Source organism: Rasamsonia emersonii (assembly GCF_000968595.1).
Source record: "Rasamsonia emersonii CBS 393.64 chromosome Unknown ctg1118621760551, whole genome shotgun sequence".
Taxonomy (NCBI): domain Eukaryota; kingdom Fungi; phylum Ascomycota; class Eurotiomycetes; order Eurotiales; family Trichocomaceae; genus Rasamsonia; species Rasamsonia emersonii.
Window position 1 is genome coordinate 15,523 of NW_013562914.1, and position 15,954 is coordinate 31,476.

The 15,954-nt window shown below is 54.8% G+C and overlaps 6 protein-coding genes across 6 annotated transcripts; 3 read left to right on the forward strand and 3 right to left on the reverse strand.

The window, feature by feature from the left end:
* Positions 1-205: 205 nt before the first annotated feature.
* T310_7492 (AflR-like C6 zinc cluster transcription factor) lies at positions 206-1,448 on the forward strand (the record flags this gene model as incomplete). Its single annotated transcript, XM_013469714.1, has 2 exons — positions 206-1,355; positions 1,411-1,448. The coding sequence occupies 2 exons, from the start codon at positions 206-208 to the stop codon at positions 1,446-1,448; spliced, it is 1,188 nt and encodes a 395-aa protein (XP_013325168.1).
* A 719-nt stretch (positions 1,449-2,167) lies between these two features.
* T310_7493 (uncharacterized protein) lies at positions 2,168-3,794 on the reverse strand (the record flags this gene model as incomplete). Its single annotated transcript, XM_013469715.1, has 2 exons — positions 2,168-3,523; positions 3,591-3,794. 2 exons carry the CDS (start codon positions 3,792-3,794, stop codon positions 2,168-2,170), a joined length of 1,560 nt encoding a protein of 519 aa, XP_013325169.1.
* Positions 3,795-5,180: 1,386 nt separating this feature from the next.
* Positions 5,181-7,636, reverse strand: T310_7494 (uncharacterized protein; the record flags this gene model as incomplete). The annotated part of the gene is made up of 3 exons (XM_013469716.1): positions 5,181-5,251; positions 5,316-5,344; positions 5,391-7,636. 3 exons carry the CDS (start codon positions 7,634-7,636, stop codon positions 5,181-5,183), a joined length of 2,346 nt encoding a protein of 781 aa, XP_013325170.1.
* A 3,010-nt stretch (positions 7,637-10,646) lies between these two features.
* On the forward strand, positions 10,647-12,073 carry T310_7495 (1,3-beta-glucanosyltransferase; the record flags this gene model as incomplete). Its single annotated transcript, XM_013469717.1, has 2 exons — positions 10,647-11,249; positions 11,300-12,073. The coding sequence occupies 2 exons, from the start codon at positions 10,647-10,649 to the stop codon at positions 12,071-12,073; spliced, it is 1,377 nt and encodes a 458-aa protein (XP_013325171.1).
* A 640-nt stretch (positions 12,074-12,713) lies between these two features.
* Positions 12,714-14,378, reverse strand: T310_7496 (Lysophospholipase L1-like esterase; the record flags this gene model as incomplete). The annotated part of the gene is made up of 6 exons (XM_013469718.1): positions 12,714-12,744; positions 12,788-12,805; positions 12,953-13,447; positions 13,508-13,618; positions 13,668-14,104; positions 14,160-14,378. 6 exons carry the CDS (start codon positions 14,376-14,378, stop codon positions 12,714-12,716), a joined length of 1,311 nt encoding a protein of 436 aa, XP_013325172.1.
* An 859-nt stretch (positions 14,379-15,237) lies between these two features.
* T310_7497 (NADP(+)-dependent dehydrogenase) lies at positions 15,238-15,954 on the forward strand (the record flags this gene model as incomplete). The annotated part of the gene is made up of 3 exons (XM_013469719.1): positions 15,238-15,263; positions 15,481-15,865; positions 15,934-15,954. Coding segments are annotated over 3 exons (432 nt in total), but the record flags the coding sequence as incomplete, so codon positions are not given.

Consider the following 15,954-nt stretch of genomic DNA (forward strand, 5'->3'; position numbering starts at 1 on the left):
GGCTGGTTGGGTGGATACTTAAATATGATGCTTACCTCGACGGAAGCATTGGTTGAGCATTCGACAGTCGTTCAAGAATATGAAAGGGTGAATTCCTTCTTGTCTGTGGTGAACGTGATCGTCTCAAATCACTTGATATCTTTCCAACGAGACTATGGCACGCACTGCTTTTGAATACTGTTCATTATCTCCAATTGCTAGCAAGATGCCAACGTCCGATTCCGTCGCGTCCTCCACAACATCCCGCGTCAAGCTCCGCTCGTCGTGTGATCGCTGCTCGGCAAACAAGATCAAATGCAGCCAGGAGAAACCGGCATGTCAGCGGTGCCGCTCGCTTGATCTGCAGTGCATCTACAGCCGGTCGATGAGATCGGGCAAGCCGCCACGGTCTCGACAGCGGATGACGACGCTTGCGGGGAGCAGACCGGCCGCCAGTAGCAGTGGCCTCTCCGCCGCTGCTGTCGATGATATCAAGATCGTCTCCCACGGCGACGCAGCCGCGTCTGTGCCCTGTCTGGAGGGGATCAATCTAGAGAGCATGCTGGCGACGAATGCGGCCACGAACCAGTACGGTCTGTTCTACGAGAACAGTCCCCTGGGGACGCCAGAGAAGTTTCTCATCAATGCCTCTGTGGAATATGCCCCGAACCGCAGCTTCTCGAAGCAAGGAGATACAGGCATCACTGACATGCCCACGCCTTTGCCGCTTCTTCAAACCGTCGACAATAGTCCGGAGCACAAGCAGCAAGCGCCGTACATGACCCCCTGCCCGAGTTTCAGCAACACGCCGATGGACACGGGGTTCAGCCCGCTAGGACCGCCGTTTGACAAGCCAAGCATGAGCGACTCGTCGCACGACTGCATTGGTCTTGCGCTGGGGACATTGGCGAGTCTCTACCAGCTGTCGTCCAGCCCATACAGCAACGGGACGGTGGAAGAACTGCAGGACAACTTTTCCTCCTCAGCGCCCACAATCGACCAAGTCCTCCAAACGAACAGCGCAGCAATCAAGAACGCCATGACTCTCCTGGCATGCCCGTGCGCCAAGGACTTTTGCTTCCCCATCCTGATGGGCGTGATCTACTCGAAGATCCTGACATGGTACCAAGCGATCGTCAACATCGACGACGACAACAACGATCCTGACGTGATGAACGGCAACAACAGCAGCAGCAACGACATCTACTCCTCCTACTCGCCATCAAAAAAAGAGTCCGTGGCAGCAGTTTACCGCCCCTTCCTAGTCGGATCCTACAGACTGGACGAAGAGATCGGCCGGATTATGACGCAGCAGCTAGTGCTGAACGAGCTGCGCGAGATGGCCAAGGCGGTGGGCGTCTTTCTCGATGGGTTCTGTGGGAGCAGCCACAATAATAATAACAATAATAACATGCCCAGAACCCGCTGCAGTGGAGAACACATCTACCTCCGCATGGGCATTTCTCTAGACGCGCGGTTGAGATACACGATCCAGGAGCTGGAGAAGATTCTGCCGACGAATCAGTCATAATATAACCTTTTTGACTTACTTTTAGGATTTCTTTCAGCCTTTTATTTTTATTTTATTTTATTTTAGTTTATTTTAGTTTAGTTTATTTTTGTTATTTATTATTATTGAGAGAACAGGAACAGGATACAGGATACAGGAGCAATCCAATCCAATCCAATCCACGTTCCTTTCTCTTTCCTTTTCTTTCTTTCGTTTTCGTTTTTCTTTTCTTTGATGATTGACCACGCTACGGACTTTCAACATTCTCCACCCTTCTCTTCCTGCTATTACTATTTTTTTTTCTAATTTGCAATGAATGGACAGGTAAAGACCTACGTAATGAGACGATGGATGGGTTTCATTTATTTATTATTATTATTTATTTTATTTAATGATACATGCAACATGCAACAATGTAATAATGAAACAATGTAATAATGTAGAAGAGCAAGGAAAATCTTAACTTTCTTTTCATTCAATTCGATTGATTCCATTCCATTCTTCCTCTTCTTCATCATCGAGAGAGATTTATTGATTAACATTAACATTAACATTACTCTCGTTCTGTCATTCATCCATTCGTTAGTTGTTCATTAAACGGAATTAAGGCATTAAGTAATCCGGATATTAAAAAAAAATATCATATCTGTCCTGGACGTAACCTTGTAGGGGGGTTTTTCACACGTAAATCGTCCGCTGCACCTGCGGATACAGCTGGACCATCCGGTCGTAGAGCTCGCGATGGTCGCGCACCAAGACGTCCGGACTCCAGCCCATCGCGACGAAGATCGTGTCGACGCCACTGCCGATCGGCGTGAGGAAAATCTGGCAGATTTGAAGACCGATGACGAAGGAGAAGGCCATGATGACGGCCGTGAACCGGCCGCTGGAGTGGTGGTTGTTGTAGGTCGGTTTCGTGAACTCCAGGTACAGATAGGCTAGCAATGCGCACAGGTACGAGACGAACACCGAGCCCATTGTCAGGACAGGCCCGATCAGGCAGTCGTTGACGAGTGCGTCGATCCCCCGGTCTTTCATCATCGTCCATGTGTCCTTTGCTGCTGGGAGGTATGCTCTGCCGTACAGCGCGATGTGGCAGAAGGCGTACCGGTTGAAGAACGTCGCCAGCCAGTCCAGCAGCGAGACGAAGCAGCCCAGAATCCACACCGCGATGCTGCCGACAACGTTGCCCTCCGCTGCCTCGTGCCGCTGCGCAACGGAACAGGCCTGGCGCAGCATGTTGATGAAGGCGATCAGCAGGCTACCCAGACTGATGCTGCCGAACGAATACGTCGACGCCCGCTGGAATGCTCCCCGAGTCGACCCCTTGGGAATCCCGCCGGGGGACCGGCTCCAGAAGTACCACGATGCATACACACCGGCGACGGTCGTGTGGACCGTGTTCTTGAGCCACTCGCTCAGCCAGTACATGGCAAACGTCACGTAGACGACCAGGCCGATGACCTTAGCGGAGCTGCACCCGCCGTGGGCACAGGACGGATTAACACCGTGGCCATTCGGTTCGTAGGCGACGTAAATCGCAACCAGGGTGACCGAGAACCACGCGGAAAAGGCGACGGCCACGAGGCCTCCGATGGCGCTGACGGCGAAGACATGACCGTAATGGCGCGCCACGTCGATGGCCGTCTGCAGCATGAGCACGCTGAACGGGATGCGCGGGATCCAGCTGACGAAGCAGACGATGGCGAAGACGCCGAAGAGCAGGAACACGATCCCCGCGCCCCACTGCTTGCGCACGAGGTAGTAGATGGCGGTGCCGATGGCGAAGACGATGTTCAGGATGCCCGTGATCCAGATGAACTGCTTGGTGAAGTAGCGCGCGCCGAGCAGGTACGCCCACGAGAAGGCGATGGCAACGCAGAGGACGAAGATGAACAGGACGAGCGTGTTGGTATCGAGGGAGAAGGTGTTGGCCGAGTCGTAGATGCCATCGCCGTTGAAGCCTTTTGTCACGGCGTATTTGTGGATCGTCAGGCCAGAAACGGCGACGTAGCCGCAGAAGACGGCAATGAGCTGGGCGGTTAGCATTTCACATACTCCGGAGTAGAATATGACAACCATCCATCCTGACGGCACTTACTAAAAGACCCGCCCAGACATCGTGGAACTGGGGTCTCTCGATGCGAAACGCCTGGCTGAAGTCGTACACCGGCGGGCTTTGGTCTGTATACGGAGGAGGCTGCTTGTGCTCGACCTGGTAGTTGTTATACTGAGGCTGCGGCGCAGGACGCGGGTCCTCAAAGACCTGCTGGGGATCGTAGTAGCTAGCTGCCTGGCCGCTCATTGCGAAAGAATCAATTGAGGTATGGACAGTGGTTTGGAATGTTACAGAAAACAATTCAGAGAGGTGAGATATAGCTTTTGTCTTGTGAGACAGCAAGAGGATGGCCGTGGCTAGTGGCGATGCAAGGGCTGTTTCCTTCCGCATGCAGTCATGACGACAACATTGTCGCCTAGGCAGCGCAGGAATGCGTCGGATCTTAGAAATTATAACCTTAGAAATTATAATGTCGTGGTCATCATAGCTTCCAGTATTTCCTGACTCTTCTTCCTTGAACCAAACTGTATCGATAGATATCTGATATATACGTCGAAATACGTCCTTCCTAGCTGGGAAACTACCTCATCTGGTTAGCCTGACTTATCGCTTAGCTGATTATTTTCTAATCATTTCTAATCTAATAGACGCTACATCTTTGCCTGAGAATAATCCGATAATATTCTGAAATATCACCATTCAAAGCATGACGCTTACTGTCCAAATCAAGTGAGCTTTCTTTAATACTCGTCATATTTCTCCGCTTTCTAGAGGCTACAGACTACGTGGGCATAGATATACTTCCAACAATGATCCCCCATAGAATGACAAAAGTAAAAGCAACTTCTGGAAATACCTCTTTCAGCAATTCCTCTACGCTTTTATCCGTTCGTTCTCTGGGCTTTATGTCTATTGTTTATTCATGACGAAAAAGCAACAAGATTACATGTACTATACAAGTGGTGAACCCATGTTATTCTCGCATCTAGTAGTAACTCTGCGACATATTATCTTCCCACAGGCAGGTAGATAGATATCGACTCCCTCTTTTTTTTTTCTTTCTTTTATAAGGATATCTCTATTTTTGAAGAATAGTTTCCCTGATGATGTCTTTCTTTGGCTTTGGCTGTGGCTATGGGTCGACGTGACCTGACTGTACCCCAACCAAGGCGTCTACTCAATCTGTTAGCAGCTTGGTACGAGGAGCGATGTATGTGCCCAAGGCTTTTCGACAAAATGCTCGAATTCCTCGACTCGGTTCTCGAGTGGTGGGTGGATTGGACGTTGTTGTTTCATTGCATGTTGCATATATATCTATCGGCTATTTCGCAATGTATGTACTTGTTTTTATGTACTTGCTAACTTTCAACTATTCACCCTGCACCTGGTCGTATCTCTCCTCCAAGCTCGTTCTGGCAGGGCGCTGCAACGGCCATCGAGAACGTGGCCGTTCCGTTCTGGCTGGCCTCCTCCTCGATAGGTTCAGGTTCCCTACCAGGGAAACAAAACTCTCCCCACGGCGCTGCGGCTTTGCTCGCGCGACCGTCGATTGAGATGGTTCACGCAGATGGAGGATGGTCCAGACATCTGGGAAGGGCATGTCAATATCCGGTCGAGAAAGGAGTTTCTCGATCAGCTAGCTGTTTGGGGAGAGCTGGAGCTGGAGGTTGTAGTATGAGTAATGCCTTGGCGAGAGACTGCTACTGCTTACTGTTTAGTTGGTGATTTGCTATGCCTGAATTAGCAGTGTAATGCCTGCAGACATACAACTGTACATACTCCATATATTCGATTGACTATACAGGCCAATTGCTCGGCTGGTTCAGCCCCATCCCGTCAAACCCGGCAAATTGCGCCGCGATGTGCTGCGCCCCTGCCGCAAAGTCGCTACCCAGGTGGAAAAAGTCCCACGGCATCTCGTTGATCCCATACAAGTCCGACACCAGCTCCGGCACCGGTAGGATCTCGCTCGGCGGATCCGCGACGCTGCTCGCGGTGTACGGCTGCGGAGGAGTGCTCGGAATGGGCTTCACATCCGCCGACGTAGCCTCCTGCTTCTCCGACGCGTCCTCGACCTCGACCCCCACGATCAACGCGAGATCGGTCGCCACCCGGGACAGGATCTTGTACGTCGGCGCCAGCTTGCTTCGGCGAGCCAGCTCGACCATCGTCGACAAGCGCTCCTTGTGCGCCACGTCCTCCGCCGAGTCCGCCGAGTCGCGCGGCCGCCCCAGAAAGTCCAGACTTAGCACCATCATCGCGTGGTACACGTAGTAAAAGTCCATCCAGGCGACCCCCTCCAGCTGCCCGAACATCGACAGCTGGTGCAGGTGGTCCAGCGCCACCTTCGCCGAGGAACGACACGCCTGAGCCAGCTTGTCGATCTTGGGGCTGACGGCCGTCAGCGTAGGAGGGCCGGTCTGCAGCTGCCGCTCGATGTCCCGGTTGACTCGACACAACAGGTACGGCCGCGTCACGATGGACTCGAGGTAATGGTAGTAGATGTGCATCATGAGCACGGCGCGACGATGTCGCGGAATCATGGGATGCCAATTGGGTGTCAGATGCTGCGGCAGCCGGGACTTCCACGCGTTCAGCTCTTGCAGCATGTGCCCGGCCTTGGCGCAAGTCGCCAGCAAGGCGTCCTCGCTCGTGTACTTGGGCGACAGCGCAGACGCCAGTCGTTTGACGCGGGGGCCAATCTGGATCAGAGCCAGGGCGTGGGCATGACAGTCCGGGGGGAAGTCTCCCCCATCGAGGACGGCCTCGTCCGGCAGTCGGACGTTCACCTCCATCGGGTCGATGCACGGCGGTCGCCCGAGAATAATAGAAATCTTCTGTTCGAACATGTACAGCGTCCACCAGACCATGCGCCGGGTGTTCCTCTCGATCGGGTCAAACCCTTCGTTCACGCCTTCGCGGTGCATGCCCAGCGCGATGGCCATGCGAGCGGCCAGCCCGAGGATCATCCATGCCGCGTTGCGCTCGCCCGAATTATGTTCGTAGAGCTGAAGCAGCAGCAGCGCCTGGACGTTGGCCAGGCTGGCGGTGAAGGCCAGCTGCTCAAACCGTTCGCGCACCATTTTCACATAGCGACTCTGGATCGACGTCGCCTCGTCCGAGCCATCCTGCCCCAGCGTCTCCGCTCCCAGGACCAGCATCATAAACAAGGAGCAGACCCAGCCCGGCTCGGGTTCCGGCGCTTGGGAGGAGTCTGGCTGCCACAGGGCCTCATAGCGCAGCTGGAACGTGCCCCGATGGAACAGGGTGTAATTGGGATGGACGTGATCGAAGAAGGCGCGGACCAGTTCATCCGACACGTTTTTCGGCGGCAGCATATCTCGAAGAGGCGGCGGATCTGAGGTCGAATACTGTCCCCGCTGTCTGCTCGAGGACGGATAATCGACGCCTGACGTATGTCTCCCACCCGCGAACATTGCTGCACGGCCCCTTATGCGCGATTCGAGCGCTCTGCCGCCCTTTGCATTGGCGATTTCCGCTTCCAGCTTGCTCCGCTGCCCGTCGCGTGGACGCACGCCAGAAGATATGCCATTGCATTTGGCCACGAGCTGTCGAATTGTCGTCGCAAAGTCGAACGAGCTGACTGGCCCGACGTAATGCGAGACGCCATGAGGCGCCGGGATCAGTCTCTCCCCAAACACCTCCGACGCCAGACCGTCACTCCTGTCGTCTGCCGGGGTCTGTGCCGGCGAATGGCTGAAGGCATCCGGGGCCGGCGTCTGGTCGTCCGCAGGGGGCATGGGGATCCCACGGTCTTTGGCGAGGCGGAACAGCGTGTCGATATCGTCCGTGTCATCGTCGGGAAACAGGCCGCGCACGAGGGCATCGAGGGCACGGTAGCGCAGACTGAAGCGCTCGACACTGCCGTAGACGCGCTGCTTGCGCGGCAGAGTCGACTCGCACTTGACGCCGCAGCTCACGCAGCTGGCACACGTCTCGTGCTCGTTGGCGCGCAGGCAGCGAATGCGGCGGATTTTGCAGCGATCGCAGCTCACCAGCGTCCGCCGGCGGAGAGAGTCGGGGACGCGGCGCTTCCCCTGCTTGGCCTTGTCTCCGCTGGCGGGCATGTTGGCTACACGGTGGTGTCAAGTGTCATAATGGGGAAGGACAGGTGTAGTGTCAACGATGAGTTGAATGAATTGAGGTTGCGTTGAGGTGAGTGAGCTGGGACTGTTAGCTCCCCGAGCAGCGTCGCCCGCGAACTCGTGACTAGCGCCGCACCGGGGAGAATTCATTCGCGAATCCCTCCAGATGCTTCCAGTCGACGCTGTTTGCGGAAAGCCGTGGTGACAGCGACTCCATCCGTGGTCACCTCGTATCTGACGCCATCCCAGATCAGGCATGCGATCGTCGTGCAGAATGCCTTGATTCTGCTGTCATGAGGCCCACGTGTGGCCCAGACCGTTGACCGTTGAAGCTTGCTGTACAACCCCGCAGGCAATGCCAGTTGGTGCCCTGCAGAGTATCAAGGGTGGGCTGTTATTTGAGCGATTACATGCAATCCATTTGAAGTGTTGTTTTACTGTGTGTTCCTTTATAATGTGACAGCGTGGTTGATCCGTCGCAATGGCAGCCTCAGCGAGCAATGAGTGCAGCAATTCTCAGTCTGCAGACAGGACATTCGAGATGATCTGCTGGTAGGCAGGATTCCTCACTCGTGGTCTACGGCTTCGACAAGAGTGCTGACAAACAGAATTGGCCTCACGGCTGAAGTGGACCGTCTCCTCCAGGTCAGCTTCATGGCTTCCTAGGACCGTTCAATGCCGGCGTCGTGAACCCCAGACTGGTGCTCCTGGGAGCATTCCACCGATGAACCACGATAATCTCCTATACGACGACTATCGCCATCATCATGGGCGGCGTAGCGGTATTGTTGAACGCTTTGATTTGCTCTACCTCCCATTTACGTGGGCATTGCTGTCTACGGGCTCAGGGCCAAGTCTTTCATATGGACTGTCTCAACTGTTCTTCCTCCACGAGAAGGGAGAAAAGACAGGGATCTAAACCATCTTTGTGACCTACGGCGTCTAGAATGCGTTCCTAGGTCAGCGACCACTACTTCTTACGGATCGTGGCTGATCACGGGACTTCTGGCTTCCTGCCATCATCACAGGAGCCTCCCTGAGCCGCGCCGTCTTTCTCTTCTCTGAAATGCTCTTCTCCAGAGACTCAAACCCAGCGAAGACTGCAGCTTCACGATTTTCTCCTGTCCTTCCTGATGCTGAGATACCCGTCGGTTTTCTTGTGCTTCTGGTACTATACTTGGTCGTGGTCGTCGTCAACATCCTGCCTGCCATCAGTATCGCCAGCAGTATCGCCTCGCCCGGAGTCACGATGGTGTCAGGAAACAGGAGCATCGGTTGTTCTTGACCGGGCCTTCGGCTTCCTCATGCTCGTAGGGATTGTCATATTTGGTATCATATTTGGTGTCAGTGTGGAGAAACGTGCAAATTTGGTATTCCACTAGTTGGACAGGGAATCAGCAGGTTCAGGGAGCTGGATCGTCTCGAAAATCGCTGACCATGCAGGCTCGTTCGGTCTGCAAGTCACATCAACCTGTCTGTATGCCTATGTGTCCGACTGCTACAAGCCCCAGATGGCTGAAGTGCGGTGCTACTGAACCTGGATCGCGGCCTGTCGTTCTGTCTGGCCTTCATTGCCCTTCGTACAGAGAGAAGTCGGCTTCCATTGGGCGTGGACGACGTTTGCGCTGGTTTGTGTTCTGATTCCCGATCGTTGTGTTGATGATCTGGGGGGAGAGATGAGGCAGCAACTGGGTCGTCCGCCGTTCTATCAGTATATATGATAATGATATCTTGATCGGTCAGTGAATGGCCATGTGTTGGATGAAGGACTCTCGGCATGGTCTCGACCAGCCAGCCAGCAAATGAAACCAGAGCACACGAAACAGCAGCCATGCTTGGCATTGCCACCGGGGCCACCGTCCCAGACGCCTGGTTCCTATTATTGCACGAGAGCAGACAGCAACCACGGGTCGCTGGATCCGATCCAGGAGTCCAGACTCGAGACGACCAGCTATTTTTGGCGAAGAGGGTTTCCAGAAGAAGACGAAAAGAAGCAGCGAGATGGGACCGCAGACGATATAACACTTCACAATTCACTCGCGAGTGCTCATGTCCTCACTGCAGCAGCGCCAAGAAGCCCAGTCGTTGCCACACCAGCCATGACTAATTAACGAAGAGCAAGCGAGGTCCCTCCATGGCTCATCGTGCACTGGGTTTGCAGCCGTCTGCTGGGAAAAAAAGACCAGTAGAGTATGGATCAGCCAGAGCGTACTCCGTATATGCACAGCGTACGGCCATCACTCGTGGATAAGACGAAGCAACCATCCTCCATTCCTCATGAGCATCGTTATTCCCGCGGTGGGGATTCGGCAGGGGCGCATTCTCCACGGCGGCAGCGATCGCGGCCTGCCAAGCCCCGAAAGACCAACCGCTGCCAGCAGAGGCCGCGGGGATGCTGCGCCCTGACGTCGTGATGAACCTGGCATGGATCCTGCGGCGCTGGGGCAGCCTCTCCCTGGCACGATTTGCGCGCATGCACATCATCCACCGCCCTGCCTCTGCAACTTCACAGGCCCAGGGCCGGTGGACCGCCCTGCACAGCCTCCAGGGTCCTCCTCCCATCGACTGCTGATCTGTCAGTCCATCGTGGAACCCGCCATGCCTAGCACACCCATCGCGCGCCCGCGGATCGCAGGCCACAGACTCTCCCCTTGCGGCCCTCAGCGGACGCCCTGTGGAGCAGCAGCGAGGCGAAATTGGATGATGATCAGGGGAGGCAGGCGCTGCGCCGTAGTTAAAGGTTGGCCAACCCGGGCGTGCCATGCGTCCTGCTTCTTTCCTGATGTAGCCCATCTTCTCGTCGCTCGCTCCTTCATTCCGGCTTCGCTGCAGCCCCTTCCGTTTTGGTGTCCTACAGGAAGATACTGTCACTCGTTTCGTATCTTTCTGTTCGTTTCTCTTCTCGTCTCTCGTTCATCTCCGCGTATTTCTTCTCGCCATATCGCTGTTATAATCTCTCGTTATCAGTGGCAGCCCTCCATCAACTATCATCATGAAAGCCAACATCGCCTCGGTGGCTGCGGCCATCACCATGGGCGCCTCCGTCGCCATGGCCGCCCCGCAGAAGATGGCCCGTGACAGCGTGACGCCCATCACCGTCAAGGGCAACGCCTTCTTCCAGGGCGACCAGCGTTTCTACATCCGCGGTGTCGACTACCAGCCCGGCGGTTCGTCCAACCTGGACGACCCGCTGGCCGAGCCCTCGACCTGCAAGCGCGACATCGAGAAGTTCAAGGACCTGGGCCTCAACACCATCCGCGTGTACTCGGTCGACAACTCCCAGGACCACGATGAGTGCATGAACGCCTTGGCCGACGCGGGCATCTACGTCGTGCTGGACGTCAACACCCCCAAGTACTCCCTGAACCGGGCCGACCCCCAGTCCTCGTACAACGACGTGTATCTGCAGAACGTCTTCGCGACCGTCGAGATGTTCGCCAAGTACCCCAACACGCTGGCCTTCTTCTCCGGCAACGAGGTCATCAACGACGGTCCTTCCTCCAAGGCGGCTCCGTACGTGAAGGCTGTCACTCGTGACATTCGCCAGTACATTCGTGCCCGCAAGCTTCGCGAGATCCCGGTCGGATACTCTGCGGTAAGTGTCTCCGGTCCCATCCGGTCCAACGCGTTCTGACGAGTTTCCAGGCCGATGTCGACACCAACCGCCTGCAAATGGCCGAGTACATGAACTGCGGGCCCGATGAGGTGCGCAGCGACTTCTTCGCCTTCAACGACTACTCCTGGTGTGACCCGTCCTCCTTCACCCAGTCGGGCTGGGACCAGAAGGTGAAGATGTTCAGCGGCTACGGCATCCCGCTGTTCCTGTCCGAGTATGGCTGCAACACGAACAAGCGTGAGTTCCAGGAGGTCGCCTCGCTCTACTCGACCGACATGACTCCCGTGTACTCGGGCGGTCTGGTGTACGAGTACTCGGAGGAGGGAAGCAACTACGGTCTGGTGAAGATCAACGGCAACAACGTCGAGGAGAAGCCCGACTACCAGGCGCTGAAGACGGCTCTCGCCAAGACCCCCAACCCGCAGGGCGACGGCGGCTACAACCAGACCGGTGGTGCCAGCGCTTGCCCGCCTGCTCAGCCTCCCAACTGGGCCGTCAGCAACGACGATATTCCTGCCATGCCGGAGCCGGCCAAGAAGTACTTCACCCAGGGTGCCGGCAAGGGTCCTGGCTTCTCGGGCCCGGGCAGCCAGAACGCGGGCACGCCGTCCTCTGGCATGGCGCCGGCCGGCTCTGGCACGATCGTCGACACCTCTTCTGGCTCGAGCTCGACCAGCTCCAGCACTCCGTCGAAGGCAGCCGCTGCGGGACTGCGTGTGCCTGAGATGACGCTGGTTCCGCTGTACTGCAGCCTGGCGGTGGTGCTGTCGTCGTTCTTTGGGGCGTCGCTGGTGATGTTCTAAGCGAATGATCTGGTCAGGTTTTTGTCTTGTTGGTTGTCACATTAGGCGATGTGTACAGTGATCGAGGGTGCGGGCTCGCTGGTATTATTCGCCAGTTGTATTGTCATTAGTTCTTCGTGTAGACTAATTGTCGTTTGAATAATAGTGCTTAGGATTCGTTTAAATCCATTGAATCTGGGTGCATAACTCACAGTGGACAGACATGTAAACAAACGCTGGTGAGGCACGACGGGAGCAGAACCGTAGTTAACTGTACCATAGTGAGTAGCAGCAGGTTCCGTAGATTCTTATATAGTCCCTACCCGCTGAGGCTTACGAAGCCCCGTACGTAGCGCGTAGTGGGCTAGGTTAAGGTACCAAGCTAGATGAGGACGACGGTTGGTCGGTTTTGACCGTTTTGGGCATGGATGGGATCCATTGCGGGGGTGGTGTTACGTAGGCTAGTAGTATACTTGATAGTGGTGTTAATCCGATAAGAAAAAAGAAAGAGTCAAGAGTAGGGGCTAGCTATCGTTGTGTCTTTATCTTTAAAAAAAATAAAAAAAAATAATTTTTTGCAGTATATATGTATGTATCTATTTATTCTGGAGTATATCTATATCTATCTGGATTCATGTCCTGAAGTTTTATTTTGGTGCCTTTAGACCTTGGTATATATATATATTATCAACCTACCAATGGTAGGTCATGTATTACATATAGGCAAGTACATACGTATGTACAGGAAAATACCTGCATACACAGTATATATAGCTAAGTATATACTAATTATATCCCTCCACGCCATCCGCAAACACAGAGAAAATGTCCAACGGAAACGCATCCGCTATAGCCTGGTATCCCGCCTCGTTCGGATGCAAGTGATCACCCGAGTCGTACTCCGGCGCCAGCACCGACGGATCGTTGGGATCGCGCACGATGCGGTCAAAGTCGATGACGGCGTCGAACACGCCGCTGGTGCGGATCCAGGTGTTGATGCGCTGCCGCGTCTGCTCGCGCACGGGGTTCGAGTAAGGCTGCACGCTGGAATTGCTCCCTGCGGGCGTGCCAAACGGCGTGATGGTCGCTGCGAAGAATGGGATCCCCTGCGCGTGGATCCGCTCCGCAATCTGGATGTACCCCGCTATCAGACTGTCGCCGATGGCTTGCTGGGTTGCTGGGTCGGGGTCTGCGACGCCGATGTCGTTGACCCCTTCGAAGATCATCGCGTACCGCACCCCGGATTGCGCTAGGATGTCCCTGTCTACTCGGCTGATGACGTTCGGGCCTAGCCCGTCTTGCAGGATGCGGTTGCCGCCGGCTGCCTGGTTGAGCACGGCGATCGAGGCCGTGTCTGGGTGTTGCTGCATCTTGTCCAGGACGAGGTCGGGCCAGCTGTCGTTGTCAGCAGGTATGTCCATACATACAGTACATACGGCAGGGTGGTCGACTCACCGGTCGTCTTTGTTGTCGTCACTGCCTCGACCGTCCGTGATGCTGTCGCCGATGATGGCAAATGCGCGTGCTGACGGGGGAGACCAGACTTCGACGGCGCTGATGAAGTACCTGACGAGAGTCAGTTTGCATTCTGCCAGTATCTCTTGGGGAATCCTACCAATGCTCGACACTCTGCACTGACGCATCCGTCAGGTTCGCCGCATGCGCATAGTTGCCAAACGAGAAATACGTCGTCGTGCGACTGCCGGGATGCGACGTGATGGCGCCGCCCTGCTGGCCGTCGGCCAGGTAGATGCTCACGCTGAGCACCGTCAGCGGCTTGACGGGGAAGTCGAGCGGATCGGAGACAGCGAGGCCGCCGTCCGGGATGGAGACGCTGCGCTGGCCAGAGAAGGTGACCTGCTGCAGGGTCTGGGGCTGGATGGCGCTCGTCCCTTCCTGGCCGTCGGCCGGCAGGGCGATGGTGACTTCGCTGAGGGTGAGGTTGGTGATGCCGAACGCGTTGGACACGCGCAGGCGCAGCTTCTCGGCGCCTAGCGAGACGTGCAGCGTCTGGCGGATGGTCGAGTTGAAGAAGATGGTTGCACTTCCGTTCTAGTAGTTGTCAGTATATTCCTAAATATGTATATATAGAGGGAAATGCTCGTACGAATGGCGGCGGAGGCAGATTCGCAGGCTCGGTCAGCTGCGGCATCGCCGTCCACGTGTCGACCCAGTGCCAGCCCGACTTTTTCAGACGAGCATTGTTGATGCTGACGACGGAGGCATTGGCATCGGCAGTGCCTCTGTCGGTGAAGGAGGATGGGGATGCATTGACGCACTGAAACAGACCGAGGAGGAGGACGAGGGCGCCGACGATGCGATCCATCTTGCTATACAAGCACACTCCAGTCTATAGGTCTGTGATAGTCGACCTGCAGATGGTGCTCCTTGGCACGTCACTCTTATATCCAAGTAACCGGCTCAATAGGTTCATTTCCTGAGTGACAGTGGATATCCACTGGACGGACTGCTTGCCGGCTAAATGAAGCATCTCAGTCCATGCGCTGGATACCCCGTAATTAAACAGGCCAAAGCTTCTCCGGCTGATTAGTTCGTCAGTTAGCTACCTACCTAGGTCGGGAGGTGGCGTTAGCTAGGAAAGCTTAGCCATTGCAATAATGCATGCTGTGGGGGCACTGGCTGAGCACTCACCTGCCAATTCGGAGATATTATCATTTCTCAAGGAGCAATGGATCAATTGATTAGAGAGTTCTGGTGTAAGCTTGCTGCTAGCTAATTGTTGGGATTCGGCATTTACCCCCGCGGACGGGGTTGCGTGTGCGGAATTCCCGGGGAGAAGACCAGGATGGCAGACTAGGATGCTAAGCAAGCAGTTATTCTCTCTCTCTCTCTCTCTGAATTGTTTCGGCTTTTCTTCTTTTCACCAGGTAGACAGTTATTTTAGGCACTGTACAATAATAATAATAACAACAATAGATTTGATTGGTTAAATTCGGGAAGCGTTGTTCTTGTCCAATCAACGGCTGAATGTTCTTCCATGGACAGGACTGTACTCTTTTTTTTCTCCATCTCTGCTTGAATAGACAAGATGAGTTAATATCATCGAGATAAGGTCTGCCAGCAGAATGGATTAACATAGGTTTGTCTCTATACTAGGTATGTATGTCTGTACATGATATTGTTTGTGTAGGTAACCTGGTACAATCCATGATATGATGGTGACCATGTGCAGAAAGGTACAAACTACAGGGTATGATATCCCACGATCTGGAGTATAAACTTGAGTATAACCCTGTAGATCGACAGTACGAGTAAATGCATCGTTATTAATAATCCAAATCCCGTGAGCACTGCTATCTCCGTTATCCCCGGCGGGGAAGCAGAACAGCATGGAAATCTCACTGCTACGACAATTCCACCATCTGATTAATTAGATTATTAGATTATTATCATCTCCATTCGTATAGGTATACCCGACTGACTGCCATTATGACCACTGCCCTCCGCCCCCAGGCCACCGCTCTCATCACCGGCGCCGCCTCCGGCGTCGGCTTCGCCCTCGCCAGGCTGTTCCGCGAGAGAGGCCTGCACCTGGCCCTGCTGGACAACGACTCGGCCAGTCTGCAGAAGGCCAAGCAGATTCTGGCAGCGGCCAACAGCTCGCTGAAAACCGAGGCGTACGCCATCGACGTCTCCGACCGCACCGCCTGGTCGACTGTCGCATCCCAGGTGCAGCAGGCCTTTGGCGGAGTCGACCTGCTGGTGCTGAATGCGGGGAAGAGCTACAAGGCGCAGGGTCAGAGTGAGGGACAGAAATTGAAGCAGTGGGAGGATGTCGAGTACTGGAAGAGGGTGAGCCTGGCAGCCCTAATATTCTATTCGTTGCTTCAGACTCCATACTGATGAGTGTCCATGTCTAGACATACGACACCAACGTCTAC